The sequence below is a fragment of the Urocitellus parryii genome, unplaced genomic scaffold (genome assembly GCF_045843805.1).
Source record: "Urocitellus parryii isolate mUroPar1 unplaced genomic scaffold, mUroPar1.hap1 Scaffold_37, whole genome shotgun sequence".
In the NCBI taxonomy this organism is placed as follows: Eukaryota; Metazoa; Chordata; class Mammalia; order Rodentia; family Sciuridae; genus Urocitellus; species Urocitellus parryii.
In genome coordinates this window covers 12,453,363-12,471,099 of record NW_027553327.1, presented here as the reverse complement: position 1 = coordinate 12,471,099, position 17,737 = coordinate 12,453,363, and the positions used below count along the sequence as shown (strand labels likewise).

The following is a 17,737-nucleotide window of genomic DNA, read 5'->3' as shown; positions in this document are numbered from 1 at the left end:
ACAGCAACAGCTGGAATCATGTATAAACTCTGCTGTGACAAGGACTTAGAGGCTGCTTTTGTTAAAACAGTGTCTCTTCACTTGGGCCTGTGAATGAGCAACTAAAAGCAGGATTAAAAAGCTTGGTATCTCTGCCTCTGTTTTTCATCTGTCTCCTTTGCTCCTCATCACCTTCGACTCCAGGAACAGCAGGCCTGATCAATAAACATTGGGTGTTGAATTAAAACTATCCCCCAAACAATGGTAACTTTTTTTTATCACTGTCCACAAGTTCCCTCCTGACCAATCCTGTGATAATAATCAACTTGACCCCAGTTTGACCAAGACTGCTTAACTGTGTTTACTTCTGCCCACCCCCTTGTCTGTATATCTGGGCACCCATGTCAGTGCCCCTGAAGATAGGGCTCAGTGAGCTGGTCTATCCAGTATAACGACACTAATTAAAGTTCCTTTCCTGCTTGTCACCACGATCTTTTCCATTTGGTTTTTTGGACAAGTGTGGAACCTGGGTTGTTGGGACCACCAGTATTGAGCCTCTAACTTAGGTTAGGACTCTGGTACACTGACTCCTAGTGGCCTCCCAACTCCGTTTTGAATACTCTTTTGATATCACTTTCCATCATAAGTTTCCCCCCTTTTTTCCCCACACTTCCCACAATGTTTTCCATTGCTTTTCTGACAGCTCAAAGAGTACCCTGAACCTCCAAAGTACATATTGAAAAGGCAGTTTACATTTAGGCTTAAAACATCATGTGTTACCTCTGTCAGAAAAATTAACAGCATTAAGATGCTACGGAGCGGGCCTGGGGGTGGGCGGAGAGAATATGAATCCAGGTAAATCTCTTGAGCAGAAAGTATGGAGGAAAGGAGAGCTGTTTATGGAGAATGACTGGAAAGCTTCTCTCTGGGTTCCATGGTAAGAACCCCCACACTGTTCAGTATAGATCTGCATTATTCCTTCAGTGGAGTCCAGCTGTTGCTTTGAGTGCGACATCAAATAGAACAAGTCACTGGGAAGCCAGCTTTATACAGGAACAGTCACCTTTCCAAATTTGCATTCATTCTTGATTGATGGACACTTTTATATGTGGGTGAAACCAACCCATTTCCTGCACCCCTTTTTTCTATGGAATCCTACAGTGGAAATAGCAAGTCTCCAGTCCCTGCTCTGGAGCTGGGATTTCTGTCAACTGACAAAAAGTAGCCAGGGCATGACACTCATTGAGGTGACCTGGGACCTGCATGTAAAGTGCTAACAGAGAGAAGAGTCTCCAAGGTGGATGTCAGAGGCAAGGTGGAGGCCACACACTTTTTAAGTAAAAGCGAGAAACCAAGAGTTCTTTGATGATTTTTTTTATTTAACAATTTAAAGTTCTCTTTAAATAAGACCAAATGGTACAGTGATATTTCATTTTTCCATTCCCCCCCCTTTTAAATGAAATAAAGAATATAAAGGGAAGCCAAAAAACTGCAAAAGATATGTCTTAGCAACTGGAGGTCTGATTACAAAAAAAAAAAAAAAAAAAAAACACAGATAAGTCGTCACAATGTATTGCTTTTTTCCAAAAGGGTAAATGACGTTCTTATCAGACTCAGACTGAAAAGAAATCCTGTTTCCATCGCTACCTCCCTGGAGAAAAATTAGCGTCAGCTCAATTGAGTCAACAGAGCATGAGGCCCAAGGCTGATTGAACGTGAACGTGGTATCCAAACAAAAAACAGACACAGCAGGGCAAGCACCAGACTCCAGAGTTGCACAGGGCTGTCACTGGGTGGCAGTTATGAATGGAGTCACTTTTAAAAGTCACTTGTACTTTTAGCACAAACAAAACTTGAAGAAAAGATTGTTTTTTTTAAAAAGCAAAGTGCTGTTAAATATGCCATTTCAGATGAAAAAGAAAGCAAGAAAAGTATCTGTTTAAAAAGTTCTATAAAAGTATTCCAAGAAGCATGGGGGTGTCTTATATTTCGACATCCTATCACTTCACCATCAGTGCTGTGTCACATGTGTGCTGATGAGCCCGTGGTTTCCTACTGTGCACTTGTGAAAATACTCCTGGTGGATTTTCTCTTGTAATCTGCCCTTCGTTACAGGGAGTCCTAGTTAAGAAATATGGAGGGTAGAAAGAAACTCCTTCTTCCCAAACAGGGGGTAAGTGTGTGTTTCTAAGGGCTGGTAAATGTGCTCATGTCCAGAAAAAGGACTAAGTTGAAACTGGGCGTAGAGATAGGGCTGCTAAGAAAGCAGAGGCTGTCTCACCCTATCCTACCCCACCCCTGGCTTCCCCACCTGAAGCCACTGGAAAACTAAGAAACCACTCTTCAGGAATTTGATTAAAGTCCTCCTCAACCCCATGGACCAAGGTGAGAGAGCATCTCTGTGGAAGGAGGGAAGATAGAAGACAATTCCTCTTCCTCCAAGTCAAGGAATGTGTATTCCCAGTGGCAGGGGAAATCAGATCCTTGCCCATGCATAATTCTCTGAAGTATGATTAGAACTGGTTTCTACTTCAGCCAAAGCTTGACATTCAGCAAGTTGTGTTCTTTTTAATGTAAAGCAGTAATAATCAATTTAGACAAGGTGAGACTTCAGTGATTTGAAAATGCTTACACATGACCTTATTCTCACTGTGGTCCCATGAGAAGGTCATCATGTTAGTCAGCTTTCCGTCATTGTGACAAAATGCCTGAGATAAACAAGTTAAAAGGAGGAAAGGTTTGTTTTTATTCTCAGTTTCAGAGTTTTTAGTTCACGGTCAGCTGGCTTCCTTGCTTTTACGCCTGTGTTGAGGCCAAACATCATGGTGGAATGCATGTGGAAAGCTGCTCACCTCCTGGCAACCAGGCAGGAGAGAGTGGGGTAGGGAAGAGTTTGCTTTTGTAACTTAGTGCCTTCCTCAAACCCCACTGAGCTATGAATCCATAAATGCATTAATCCACTCATGAGGTCAGAACCCTGGGGATCCAATCACCTCCCAATGGCCCAGATCTGAACTCTGCTACACTGGGGACTAACCTTCAAATGTGAACTTCTGGGGACATTTAAGATAAAAACAACAAACTGCTCAACTTAGAGAGGATAAAAACAAAAATCAGAACTTAAGGGATTAGCCATGATCGTGGAGCTATTAAATTACAGAGCTAGGGGTCAGACTTGGTTAGCTCAGCAAGGAGGGGCTTGTCAAAGACAAGTGACCCTTAAGCCCGAATACAAGAAAATCCAGCTGCTGTAGCCTTTCAGATCTGAAGCCTTAATAAAAGGATGTGCTCAAAATTTTTCCTCAAATCAGAAGTTGCAAGGTAAGTTCCAGGTAACACAATCTTATCCAGTGTGGACTCAATGTCTGAGAACATCACCTGACCCTGATTAGACCCTAGATAAATTAGCCTCTGAATAAACTCAGTCAAGAAGCCTTAGTCTCAGGGATGGTTCTTATTTTTGTTCGGTGAAAGAGTAGGGAAGTTGTCTTTCGCCAGATTCAAAATGTGCATATTTTAAGCTTGTTTAACAAAATCTATAGCCTGGGTATATATTCTCTACAATCATCTGGAAAAAAGCAAGCAAAAAATGTAGAAATTCTTCACAAAGTATTTAGTTTCAACTATTTTGGAAGAAGGGTTTTAGCATACTGAGTTCTGATTAAATGTACTTAAATATGTTAAGTTCATCACGTAATCTTTGAATAAGACTATCAATAAAATAAGTTATAACACAAGTACTAATAGTAATGACACTTCTAATTATAGCTTAGTTCATTACAATTAAAAGAAGTATCTGGATACCTGGAAACAAGTAAGAACAGAGAACATTATGAACCCTGCAGACTATCCTATCCATGCAAGCCTCGCCCCGGAATTCCCACTGTGGAAATCAGCAATTTACCAAACACAACACACACCTGGCTCACAACAATGCAGCAACAAACCCAGAACTGCCTATCTAAAGATAGTGACCCGCACATTCATGGCCATATTCATGAACAGCAATAGCTTGGGCACATAGGCCTATATTCTGGAACATCCAGGCATCCCAACATAGGCCTGGGTCCCCTCACATAGGCCAAGATTACAGCCATAACAAAACCCAAGCGTAAGTGCCCTGACAGAAGACGTGTACCTATTTTTGGTTATAAAAAAATAAAGTAAATTCCCTCTATCACTACTGTTCATCATGCAAATATGAGGGTCATTAAAAAAAACATGAGGTAACAAGAAAATAATCAACACATCATCAAGAAATAAAGCAATCAACAGAAGAAGGCACAGAGATAAACAAGATGTTGGGATGTCAAACAGGAACTTAAAATAACTATGATCAATACATCTCAATATCTAGCGGAAAATAGACATAAACGAATGAGTGATTTCATTAGGAAAATAGAAAATATTATAAATATTCAAATAGAAATGCTAGAGAAACATAATCAATATTAGAGATATTAAATTGCAGATTGGCCAATGCCTGAAAAAAGCGGCAGTGAACTTGACTATAGGGCAACAGAGTTAGTCAACCTGCAACAGAAAGAGAAAATAGATCAATGAAACATAGCAGAATACCCAAGAAAAGCAGGACAAAATTAAAGAAACTAACATGCATGCAGTTGGGGAAGAGAGAGGTAATATTCTGAGATAATAGCTAATAAATTCTCAGATGTAATGAAAGAAAATTAAACACAGATCCTAGTTCATAGAATTCTATAGAGATAATATATCAAAAAATGCCACAAAATTAAAAACAAGACCTACATATTATGGTCAAAACTTTATGATCGAGAATGATTAAATTATTAAAATATTAACCATTCCTGTACATGTCTTTTCCTCACACTGTATTATCTGGTAATTAATTTTTGTAAATAATTTGGCTATAATGTGTTCAAAGAATTTAGGAGTATTAGTAAGAAGAACATGGTTTCAAAAAGACAACTAAAAAAGAAAGAATACTAGTGACAAAATTCAGGAATGAAGAACATTTAAGGGTGAAAATGTAAATTACTGGCACTACAAACTTTTCAGAATTCAAATGAACTGGAGACTTGTTTTTGTTGATTAACAAGTGCAGATATACCCATATATTCATCACACACAACACAGGTACACTCTGAGATACATAAAACATGCTTGAAATCAGAAATGATTTGAGTTTAGAAAAGAGCTCTGTAATGTATTATGAACAATGTGGATTTATGAACTCTTCAAACGCAATGTATTATGAATTATGTTACTCTAGATTATGGACTTTTTTTACTTTGGATCAGATATTTATTGCTTCTTTCCTCCAATAAAATAAAACTTTAGATTTTTCATGCAAGAAAAAAAAATTATGGTTAAAACCACTAATTTGAGATTCAAAAATTTCCACTAAAAATTCACTTAATTTTGTCACTGAATATTGACATTTTCTCTACTGGTATGTGTAAATAAGTCAAAGCTGGTTACCAAAGCAATTTACCCTAAGGAAATCAGATAAATATAACTGAAGTCACAGATCCCACTGTCAAACTTTCTTCATTAGAAATATAATCAAACTTACTAGCAATCTCTTAAACTGTGCTCTCAGTCAGTACGCTCTGATCCAAATGGGAGCTGGGGCCGCAGTGGAGTTGGGGGAAGAGACAAATAAAACCTTGTAATACCAAAGGTGCAACTGAAATTGAACATTTCAGACTATTATATCTCTTCTTTAAAGGATGCAGGTGTATGTGTGCATGTTGTGTGGTCAAAAAAGCCTAAAGGACTTCTGAAAAACCCATAAAACTTTCAAAACATTTATTGTTAGGTTAAAACAAAAACAAAAACAAAAATAAGATTAGTCAATAAGACAGAAATGATGTTTCAGTTAATTACATTTTCCTTCCTATTACTGCTGACATGTTGCTACAGTCAAAGTACCTATTCATTAGGAACACTTTAATATTTTCCCCAGCAGATGTTCATGCAGGTGTGTACAAGGTATTGTTTAAAAGTGGTTCAAGAGAACTATGGCAATATTTTAAGACTTAACTGGGGGCCTGGTGCATCCACACTGTTATGTGACATGATGTGAGCAGCACCGTGCACAACCAGCGAGCGGCCTCCACCCGTCACCTTTCTCACACTCACCATTGTCGTCACAGGATTCAGACTGGAAAGAGCTAAGAGACTGCACTTCGGAAAGGCTCTCCCGGGCACTGTATGGCTGAGAAGGCTTTTCTTCTAGAGGTTTCTTGGAAAGACAGGGATCAAGATCCACCACTTTAGCTAAAAGAGATGAGAGACAAGCAATAAGTTCTATGTAGGCCAGGAATCTTCAGTTCTCTGCTGAGCTTTACCAAGTGACTGCCTAAAATTTATTCATAAATGAACCACTGAAACTTAAAAAAGAGAAAAACAACAACAGAAAAACAAAACAACAGAAAAATAACAACAACAAAAAAAACAACAAAAACCCAAACAAAGGAGTCTAGTCAGTAAGTATTCTGTGATATTCAAAGGATAGAATTTCTCTATAAATAGGCCTATGGATACTGTTAGAAAGAAAAAAAAACAAAAAACTTTTGATTTTTTTTAATGATATATAGAAGCTGGTTGTGGCACTGAGTGCCAATAATCCCAGCTACTGGGGAGGCTGGGGAGGCTCACAAATCCAAGGACCACCTAGGCAATTTTAGCAAGACCCTGTGGTAGAGCACCCTCCTCCCCTTGATCCCCAGTACAGGAGGAGGAGGAGTAGAGAGCACATGGAGCTTTTTTTTTAAGGCATTAAAATAAATGTTAACTTGGTAATTTAAATACTGCTACTTCTTCTGGCCATATTAAAAAATAATTCTAACATGGAAATGCTCCCTTCCAATTATTTTTTATTATAATAAGTCCAAAAAAGATCCAGTTGAGAGCTTTTGTCAGTTACAAAAATGAATGATCTTTTCAGAAAATTAATTGGAACATGACACTAGAATATTAACTGGAACATTCATTAAAATAACATCACAGCCACAATGCGCAGTGAGAATTCAAGACATCTGAAAATGTTTCCCAAATCATAAGGATTTCAGATTCTGATCATATATCTCTCCACATTTTGACTTGAACCACCAGTGGCTATGGCAGAACTTCTAATCACTGTTATATCTCAGTAACATTTTAGTGAGATGAAAATAGTTTTTCTCACCGTCATAGTCAAAGTCCCAGTTAGGCTTCTGTATTGAGTCGCTGTCAGAAGGAGAGTTTGAGGGAGGTGGGGGAGGCAAGTTTGGTGCTATGCTGCAGACGGCCACTGCTTTTTGGTGTCCATGCATAGACTCAGGATTAAAAGTACTGAATTCAGGATGCTCTGGTATAGCAGATCCTTCAAAAGAATTTCGGTCAAGATTATTTCTAGAGTCACTTGGAATGCTTGGAGTGTAGGAGATAGGACGGACAGGCACCTGGGGTGGTATGTTGGAGTAAATGTTCTTATTTAGCTTTGAATCAAAATATGGTCTTTGCAAGAAAGCTGTGGTTGGTCCCAAGTGTTTGTCTTCTGGTTCAGCCTGGTGTTTCTTCTTTCGACTAATCATTTTGTGGCAGAGTACAAACACCACCACAAGTAAAAATATCCCTGCTATAAAAACCACAATCCCTATTCCCTCGGCCAGTCCAATATTCCATGGAGTGGACACATATTGATTGGGAGCAGCATCCTCACAGTGTTTTCCTCTGTATTCCTGGCTGCAGTTACAGTGATAGGAGCCATGTGTGTTCTCACAAAGGGCCCCATTACGGCAGGGGTTTCCAGCACATTCATCAATGTCACTCTGACACCTGCCAAGAAAGTGGAGAGACTGTTTTGGTATGTCAGACTATGCCAGACCTATAATTCTTCAGAGACTAATGCTAAGATCCCCTCTTAATAAGATACCCCTCAATAAAATCAGATTAAACCATCTAGAAAACAAATAAACAATAACAACAAAAGAGCTTTTAATTAATCAGCTGCTTTTATGCTTTGAATGTATATTTATTGGGGGAGATGAACTTATCAAGCCAATATTTAACTGTTTTTATAGGATTCAACTACATCAATCCCATAAGCAAAACATCAGTTTGTTTCTAGTTCTCACAGACAAGCTATCATTCAGAAATTTGGGATGTGCATTTTGAAAAATTACCTGTGTGTTGCAAAGTCTTGTAATAGACTAGACTAAATTTCTAAGAGAATATTTGTGTTTGGGAATATGACAGTTCCATAACACACATAAAAGCATAGAAAACTCTTATGGTTTCCATTAAAAAATGTTATTCAGGATAAGTTAGAAGCAAGTCCCTTCTGTCTTTTGAAAAGGGACACATCATATACCTATGCAGATCTACCTGCCGCTTATCAAACCTTCCCTCCTCCTTCAATAAAGTTTATCCATTTACCATCCCTCATACTCTGGTATAAAAATTCTAATTAATGATATATTTTGTCAAATATGATAAGAGTATCCATTAACTAGAATTAGGAAAAGTCACTTTATGAGTTAAGGCCATGTGACTAGGGCCGAAACACAAGACATGATACTACGAGAGCTAAACTATACAGGAACACCTACAAGGTGTGGCCACCAACAGCCTAATAAGACTGATAGCAAAGGCTTATCTAAATTTGCTACACTAGCCCAGCGTGGTGGTGCATGCCTATAATCTCAGCAGCTCAGGAGATTTAGGCAGGAGGATCATGAGTTCAAAGTCAGCCTCAGTAATTTAGTGAGGCCCTAAGCAACTCGGCAAGACCCGGTCTCTAAATAAAATACAAAAATGTGCTGGGGATGTGGCTCAGATTAAGTGCCTCTGGGTTCAATCCCTAGTACCAAGCACATAAATACATACATACATACATACATAAGCAAGCTACACTAGGCACTTATAGATAATATGCACTAAGTAATTTTGTTAAAACCGAACTGGTGAAAAGTCTAACATAAGATGACATCATCCACTTTTTTAAGGTATACATCATGCCTTATTTTTGTCCCTTAGAAAATAATAATCTCCTCTTAGAATTACAGTAATTATTGCAAAATGGGAATTGAAAAAGGTTTCTAGATCTCTATAAATGTTAGTTATAACATATGATGATAAAATGTCATTATCACTGCTATTGAAGATGGATGGTTCAGCTTCACAAGCATCTACTGTAGAAAACAAGAAACTCACCTCACTCCAAGCATTTGCTGCCTGTAAAACCACATACATTCTTTGTTTATAAATAATACCTCTAAAGTATAGAAGTAGGTTTTTCAAACATAATATATATTAATCTGCTTGGTATTTTCCCTTATCTCAAGAGCAAGAAGATAAATTACAAAATTGCCAATGAGGATTATCCAACTCTGAAGTAATGTAGTCTACATTAATGAAGGCTGGTTGTGTCTGCTAATGAATATAATACCACAGAAAGGTAGAAATATAAATTTTAAAGAAACCATTTACCTTTCTCCCCTAAAACCTGAATCACACTGACAAACAGCACCATCCAAACTATCAAAACACGTCCCACCATTTTTACAGGGTTCATCTTTGCAGTAAGGACTAAGCTGGCATCTGAAGAACAAGGGAAAAACATGCATAAACTTCATGAGTCTATAACAAAACAAAATACTAACACATGAAGAATGTAGAGACGTTTTACATGCAGAATTACATGTTTTAAAAGATTTAAAACTATAATTCATTCTGAAATTTATAATTAATTTATAATATAATTCATTCTGAAAAATACACATACCTTTGACCAGTGTATAGCCCTCTGCATTGGCAAACAAAGTCTCCATTGTCTACGATGCATGTGCCACCATAGAGGCAGGGATTGGAGGAACATGGGTTGACACTCACTTCACAGTATGTCCCTATGTATAAGGCACTGCACTTGAAGTAATAGCCTACATCAGTAAAAAAGGAACAAAATAGTCCTATCATTCCATGATTCAAAAATAAGTCTTGTTATATTGATTTTTACCTTTACATCTAAGTGAAGATTTAATTCTCCAAGATCTATAAAGCTGGTAAAATTCCCATTCCTTCTGGGTAGAAGCCTGATGGACAAGCCTTCCACTGCTGGTACAGGATGAATATCCCTTATCCAAAATGCTGGGACCATAAATATTTCAGATTTTGGAGTATTTTAATTTCAGAAAATTACAATAATACTAGTTGAACATCCATAACCTGAAAATTCAAAATCCACAATGTTCCAAAATGTGAAAATTTTCAGTGTCACGTTGGCACTAAAAAAGTTTTGGATCTTGAAGCATTTCAGATTTTTAGTCTCATCCCAAAGTGACACAGTGAGGTCAGCCTCCTTGCTGCCCTGATTTGATCACATAATTTATATGAACATAATATAAGCTTTTGTTGTGTGACATGACTAGGATTTTCAGAGTGCTACTATGGGAATAAGCTGGTGTACTTACTCTATTAGCTTTAATGCACATACATTCTCTCCAAAGAAAATAGCAGACAACCAGAATTTTTTGAAATCTCACTTAAAGTATTATTTTGAAACATTTTGTTCTATCAGTTACACAAAGCTCTACTTATTAGGCTTTGATAGCTGCCATTTTCTTCCTAACTATTTTTGATTATAAATGGTCCAATGGAAACCCAGAATACAGAAGCTCTAGAGTCCCCACTGGCTTTAAGACAGACAGACAATGCAGCAATTGAGGAGGATTAGAGGCCTTTTGAAAACTCACACTCTCTAATGGATAGCAAGAGTCTAGCAGACCTCCATGTTGAGGCATTGGATGAAAGGGGGTACAAAGAACCAAGACGAACTAAGCGATACCAGTTCTAAATTTCCCAGGGTCTATGTCTGAGGAGTTAGAAGAAGAGTTCAGAGGTGGCTGTGGTTCGGGGGCATGATGAACTGTGTACAGAAGTATGTTCTACTCAAACACCTCAGACATGCCTGTAGAAGTTCAGCAGCCAGAGAAGCTGATCTCTTCAGCCTAGTTCTGGGAAGAATACTAAGCCCTGCTCTGCCTTCTTTCTCTCTTTCTCTTTTTCTTTTTTTATTTTTGGTACTGGGGATTGAACCCAGTGTTGCATAACCACTGAGCCCCATCCCCAGCCCTTTTTTTTATATTTTATTTAGAGACAGGGTCTCAATGAGTTGCTTAGGGTCTCACTAAGTTGCTGAGGCTCGCTTTGAACTTACGATCCTCCTGCCTCAGCCTCCTGAGCTGCTGGGATTACAAGGTATGTGCCACTGTGCCCGGCTCCTACTCATTTCTGCTGCAGTATCTGACAATAATATTTGAACAAAAGGAGGGGGAAAACCAAAAGCATTTGGGATTCTTCCCCTTAAATGTACACATACAACATTTTAATCACTATAATGTTACGAAGCCTACCTCCAGTAGGCGATGGATTACATATGCCTCCATTCTGACAAGGGTTACTTGAGCAGTCTTCCGTAGCTGTTAATAAGCACCCAGGAGATACATCCACTGACTCTTTGATGTGTGCATAACTTCTTGGTTTGCTATTTAAAGGTAACTCTTGCCCATTAAAATAAATGGAGTCCATACAGCCCGTGAAACCATTACCAACTTGCGGGCTTCTTCCATTCCTTGTTCCTTGCTGCCGTATGTGGCCACCAAAAAACACATAGTTATCTAGATTCAGAGTTTTCAGAGTCCCCGGGGCTGTGCCTGATTCAGTATGAACCTGGTCTAGAACCAATCTAGCATAGTTTCCATTTACTTCAAGAGATACTGCATGCCACTGGCCATCATTGACTTGAATGCTTTGAAGAGAGACAATTCCAGGGCCACTTCCACAGTCAAATTTATATTGCAGTCTTCCATTATGAATCTACAAGGAAAACAATCACTTTCACATTACTTTCACAGAACTTTCAATTGTAATCTCTGACCACAAGTCTATAGGAGAGGTATATTTGGTGAATGAAGGTAAAAAAAAAAAAAAAGATAAGGGCTTCCATCTAAATACTTTATAAAGCACACACTCATTTTGTCCAAGGTATCTTTTAGGGGTATCAAGTTCTAGTACCAAGTACATATCCAAAAAATATGAAGTGACTAGTTTTTAACCACCCACACCTACCACAGAAAGGACCATGTAGCATCAAATGTTAAAACCCAGTTAAGTTAAAAAAAAGTAGTCATGATAATTATCACTTCAAACATACGTATGCCCTCTCTATAAACCTGCTGTATAACTAATAAGATACAATATTCAGAGTTTGAATATTAACTCTCACATATGCCTAAAAACGTTTGTAAAAAACAGAAATAAATCTCCATATTATTGCAAAGCGAAAAAGAACTTTTCATCCCATGAAGTATAAAATTTGTAAAAGTGTCAATGAATTCTTTAAATGTGGAATTTGCCCATCTGGCTTAATGTTTTTAAAAAGTGAACAATCAAAACATAGAATGGAATTTATATTTCTTAAAGGCTGCCATAATTGGAGGTGTAAGACTAAAACCAGACAATCACATACCTCCAAGATACTGTAGTCAGTTCCTCGAGCATACATTACAACTGCATGAGCAGAATAGGTCCTGAGCCTCATTGTCAGTTTCATCTCTAATTTGTTTTCATTTTCCATTAGACGGTATTTCACAAAGCTGTTTCCAGTAAATGTTATAGATGAACTTCCTGTGAATCACAAAAGAAGCCAGTTTAAGTATAGTTTTTAGAGTAGGATTTGTCCTCCTATATTCTGATTTTTAAATTTAAGGTCACATATAAAATTATAAAATTAAATTCCATGGCAAAACATCTAGTTACTTAATAAACAGTATAGCCTGACTGGCTATCCATTTGCAAGAATATATTAGACCACTTTATCACAGAGAAATAAATTCTAAAATAACAAAAGAGCTAAACGTAACCATATTCAATGGAAATTATTAGAAGACAATTTCAGAAAATAGTTACATAGCCTCAAGATAGTTTGATAAACCAATTCCCATTCCTCAGATAAGATGAAAACTGATCGCTCTCTCCAGAAGTGAAAATTGCTAAGTAAAATCAAGTAGAATTGACTAGATAAAAATTAAATTCCAAAATGACGAAATATTTAACAAAAATTCCCAGTCAACTCCCTCTAGTCTCTAATTAACTGGAGAAAAATCCCTTTGTACTTCTGGTAGGGGAAGGGGAAATAAAACATTTTGCAATACACCAAAAAAAAAAAGATTTAACAAATTAAGAGGTCAATAACATATAGACTGTCACTACTCATAATGCACAAAGTGTTCTACACGTTGATAATAAACAAGTAGCCCAGACAATCAAAACAAATACAAACAGGTAAGCTAATAAAAAGGTATAAACAGCCAGAGAAGTGAAAATTAAAATCACGAGATATCATTTTGTGTTCATTAGATGGGGAGGTTTTTTTTACATTTATTTTCTAGGTGTAGATGGACACAACACAATGTATTTTTATGTGGTGCTAAGGATAGAACCTGGGTCCCGCCCATGCTAGGCGAGCGCTCCACCGCTGAGCCACACCACAATCCCAGCCCCAAAGGAGTTTTCTTTTTTTTTTTTTTTTAACTGGAAACTGTCAATGCTGGCAGAAGACTGGGTTATGAGACCTTCATACATGACTGGAAAAAATAAGAATTGTTTCACCTTTTTGGAAAATTAACATAATGTTATCTTTAAAATTTTAAATGCACTTAATTCTTTGACCCAGCAGTTCCTGATCTACTGTAATAGAAAAGAATATATGTATAAGGATTATTATTTTTTTTTACACAGAGTATTTGGAATCTTTCTACATAAGGAAAATGCTGATTAAATCACAAAAAGAATCATGCTAGAAAATATTTCACAGATATTAAAAAGAATACTGGCTCAGAAATATGCCCATAATACACTATTACGTAGAGAGAAAAAAAAGCAAGAAGTTAGGATTGTGTAAGATATAATTTTCTTCAGGCTTTTTTTGTTTTATTTTGTTTTATTTAAGAGAGGATGAAAGAGAAAAAGGAAAAACAAACCTCTAAAATCTACTCAAGCACCGATGATACGAAAAGGGGAACATCAAACTGAACTAGAATGTGTTGTTATATAAGAGGAAGAAAAAGTCATTACTGTTTTTCCTTATTCATCTCTACATTTGACTTAAATAAACATACTTTGCATCATTTATTTTTCTCAAATAAAGAATAAAAAAATTAAGAAAGATTGGAACTGATTTTTTGAAATAAAATTTTGCTTAGTCATTGAACCTACCTGGGCACTGACCAAATCTGCCACCAGGACAGACACAGGTGTACTTCTCCTCTCTTGGATCAGCAATACATTCGGATCCTGCAGGGCAGGGGTTGTCTTCGCATCCATGGTGGACAGGTGGGCATTTCCCCTCTTTAATTAAATAAAAGAGAGGAGAGAGATAAAAAAACAGGAATTTCAACAAAATGATGTGTATGGTATAATCATCAAAGGCTGTACATGAAATACCTGTTCTCATTTACTTACCTTAGCAGACACAGGGCTGTCCTATGGTGGCGAGGTGTCACAAAGCTCAGTCTGGCCGTGCTATGCGTCGACATAACATTTTCATCCATGGATATCTTTTCATCACAGAATTTACAAAGGCAATCCAGTCCTGCACAGAGCTTCTGGAATACATCTAATATCCTAACACCAATGATTTCCTCAATATCAGTCACAGAAGAATTAATCTTGTGCAAGAGTTGTTTTGTTGAAACCTGGGCACTACCTGATTTCTCTACAAAAAGTAGGACATCCAGATGTGGATGAGGTTCAGAGGGCTGCAAACTAACAATCTGTATGTCGTTCCTCCTCAAACCCAGGATGTTTCATAAAGCTCGCTGGAAGTTGTGCCAGTAGTCACCAACAAATTCTTCTGGAGTGAGATTGGCAAAGCGTATAGCAATGGTGTGGTTCAACATCTCTTGTGTTATTTGTCGGATATACACTGTGATGTCAGCCATTGTGGTAAATTTTCCATTGGTTACGCTGACATTAAGAAGGTACTGCCCTATATCTAGCTTTTTGTGTGCGATGAGCTTACCCCCGGTGCTGGAAACAGAGAACAGGTTGTCCATTTGGGGGTCAAGACTGTAGGTTAAAGTGTCATACACATCTTGGTCTGTTGCATGGATTTTCCCAATGACACCACCAGAGTATTCCTCTCCAAATGCAGTAATGAAAATCTCTAGGGGCAGAATTGCAGGAGGATGGATGCTCTCCTCGATGACTCTAATGTCAATATATGTCAAAGATGACAACTGAGGTTTTCCATTATCTGCCACCTACAAAAAGAAAAAGAAAAGAAAAAATCACTTTGATTATCTTGTTTATAACTGCTTAATAAAAATGTCTTTACATTGTTCAAATTCTAAATAAATAAATAAATAATCACCAACTGTTTTATACCAATTCCTCTGGATGAGAAAAAGGCCTGTTGAGATAAAGGACAAATAGTCTTCCACTAATTCATACAGAAACTCAGTTCCAGCACTGTAGATGATCAGGCTACCAACTGAATAAGGGAGTCACCTCAAAAATGAAGGTGTGGCACAAAACATGCCACAAACGTATAAATTTTTGTTTTTATGAAATGTAAGCTGTTTAATGTGGGAAGATAACTGCCAATCAGGTCTTCCCTAAGGCTCTCCCATAAAACAGGAAAGACTTCAATATCTTCACATGCAGGAAGTAATGGTCCTTCACTTTCCTCTTGATGGCGGCTGCCGTCAGGAGGACTCCTTGCTGGTTCACTTCAAATGCTTCGTCTTCATTTCCACTCACAATAGTAAAGTAGAAGGGTGGACCATTGTGAGAGGAGTCCTTGTCTGTCATGACTAGCTGGAGGACACTGAAACCCACTGGCTTATTTTCCTGCACCAATTAAAAACAGAACAACACAAAACTACTTCAACACAACCAAATCCATTTGAGAAGGGGTACCTGAGAGTTTCTTAATAATATAAAATATAGCATAGGGGGAAAGTCTTACAGATGATCGACCTGACAGAGGGAAAAAAGAAGTGGGGTAGAGGGGATTGCAGTTGGAGTTGAGGTGGGGAGAGAGAATGGGAAGGGGGAGGAATGCCTGTGAGGAAAAGGGTGTGTGGAAGGTAATGGTGGTGTGGAGGGGTGGGAGCGAGGAGGATGCAGGGTGGAGTCGTGGGAGGGAAGACAAAGCCAGGCCAAGATGGGGAGGAAGGGGGGGAGGAAAAGCAACAGCAGAAGAAGACAGGATTAGCAACGCTCTTAGTTCTCGGACAGTGGGAACAGCTCAACACCCAAGCACAAAAGGAGGGGAGATGAAAGACTTTGGAAAAGAAAGATATTTCAAATCAGCATCTGACCCCAGTGAAAGAGCTCATTTCAAAAAGGATCCCCCAAATCCTCTGGTACTCTAAGCTTACCTGGATGATCACACTGTAGTTTCCCTTGGAGAAGACGGGGGCATTGTCATTGACGTTAGACACGTCAATGTTCACAGTCGTCGTGTTGACCCTGGGTGGACTGCCATTATCAGAAGCTTGAATCGTAAGTGTGTAACCTGAAATCTTTTGGGGATTGGGAGGGGTGGGGGGTGGGGAGAGACAGAAAATGCACCTTCATTTTCATAAAGCCAACGAGTCAAAATTCGCTGTAGTCATTTGTTGTATCCTGTATCTGGGAATTCCCTAACCTACAAATGAGTGAACCATCTAATTCAGTTTCACAAATTTTCCTTGCCAACTCCTTAAACTGTCAGGATGAGAATTCAGTCTCTAGGACTCTTGCTGAAATTACCAAAGTACAGAATAAGTGTGCTTAGAAGCATAATTTTAGTGAGGACGTTTTCATGCTTCCTAAAGGATGACAATTCATTCAAGTACAAATAAAATTGGTCATGAAGTATTTCTGGAGTATTGTTCTTGATGTAAATAAAAATACAAGCATCCAATTACTTGGAAGACAACCTGACAATGTTACCTTTTAGCACTAGTGGATAACTTACCAGTGGTTTTTCTAGATAGTTCTTCAGCTGGGTGGCAGAAGGTTCTTTCTTCATGATCTTCAGAATCTGGAGCAGCAGGGTCCGAATCTGAACTGCCAGTGCTGGTGGTGGGCTGTCATCATCATCGGACATTTGCTTATCACTGGCCATCTTCATGAAGTTATCACTTGGAAAACTTTTTTATTTAAAGAGAAAAGGGAAGAAATGTTAATCTAAGAAATCAATCAACAGCTTTTGCTTATCTTAATATTATTCCCAAATTGTATCTTTATAAAAAGGCTTCAAAAGTGTTCACATTTATTGTATGAAAATGTTACTGGGGATAGGATGAGTCTTACAATGCCAGCTCTCAGGGATTGTCGAAATCACCCACTCACATTTTTTTCCATTCCTTGGATAATCTATCAATTGTCTACTTTCTCAGAAGGCATGAAAAAGATTTGCCGGGGAACTTAAGGCAAGGAGTATTAACAACATATGACACACTGTAAATAACATATTTTTATGAAAAATGTTAAAAAGTCACTACACGTCTAAATATTCACAGACTGACATGGGTCAGAGCTACCAAATTCCCTTTCCCAGAGGAAAACATTCCCTGTTAACCGCTCATATGCTTATTTAAGGTGAACATTCCTCTTCTATGCACGTAAAACCTTTAAACACAACACTGGGAAATTTAAAACTCAACTAACAAGCTTCCCTAGCCTTTTCCAGGGCCAGCAGTGAAGATTCATCCAGCCGCCACCATGGGAAAAGCAGAATCCA

The 17,737-nt window shown here is 38.0% G+C and overlaps 1 protein-coding gene across 1 annotated transcript; it reads right to left on the bottom strand.

Annotated features, from left to right (window-relative positions):
- Positions 1-4,507: 4,507 nt before the first annotated feature.
- Positions 4,508-17,119, bottom strand: LOC144252090 (protocadherin Fat 1-like). The gene is given in 12 exon segments (XM_077794651.1): positions 4,508-4,512; positions 6,103-6,240; positions 7,151-7,782; positions 9,436-9,546; positions 9,731-9,884; positions 11,358-11,820; positions 12,473-12,630; positions 14,221-14,350; positions 14,463-15,268; positions 15,660-15,855; positions 16,389-16,532; positions 16,970-17,119. Coding segments are annotated over 12 exon segments (3,087 nt in total).
- Between the last annotated feature and the right edge of the window lie 618 nt (positions 17,120-17,737).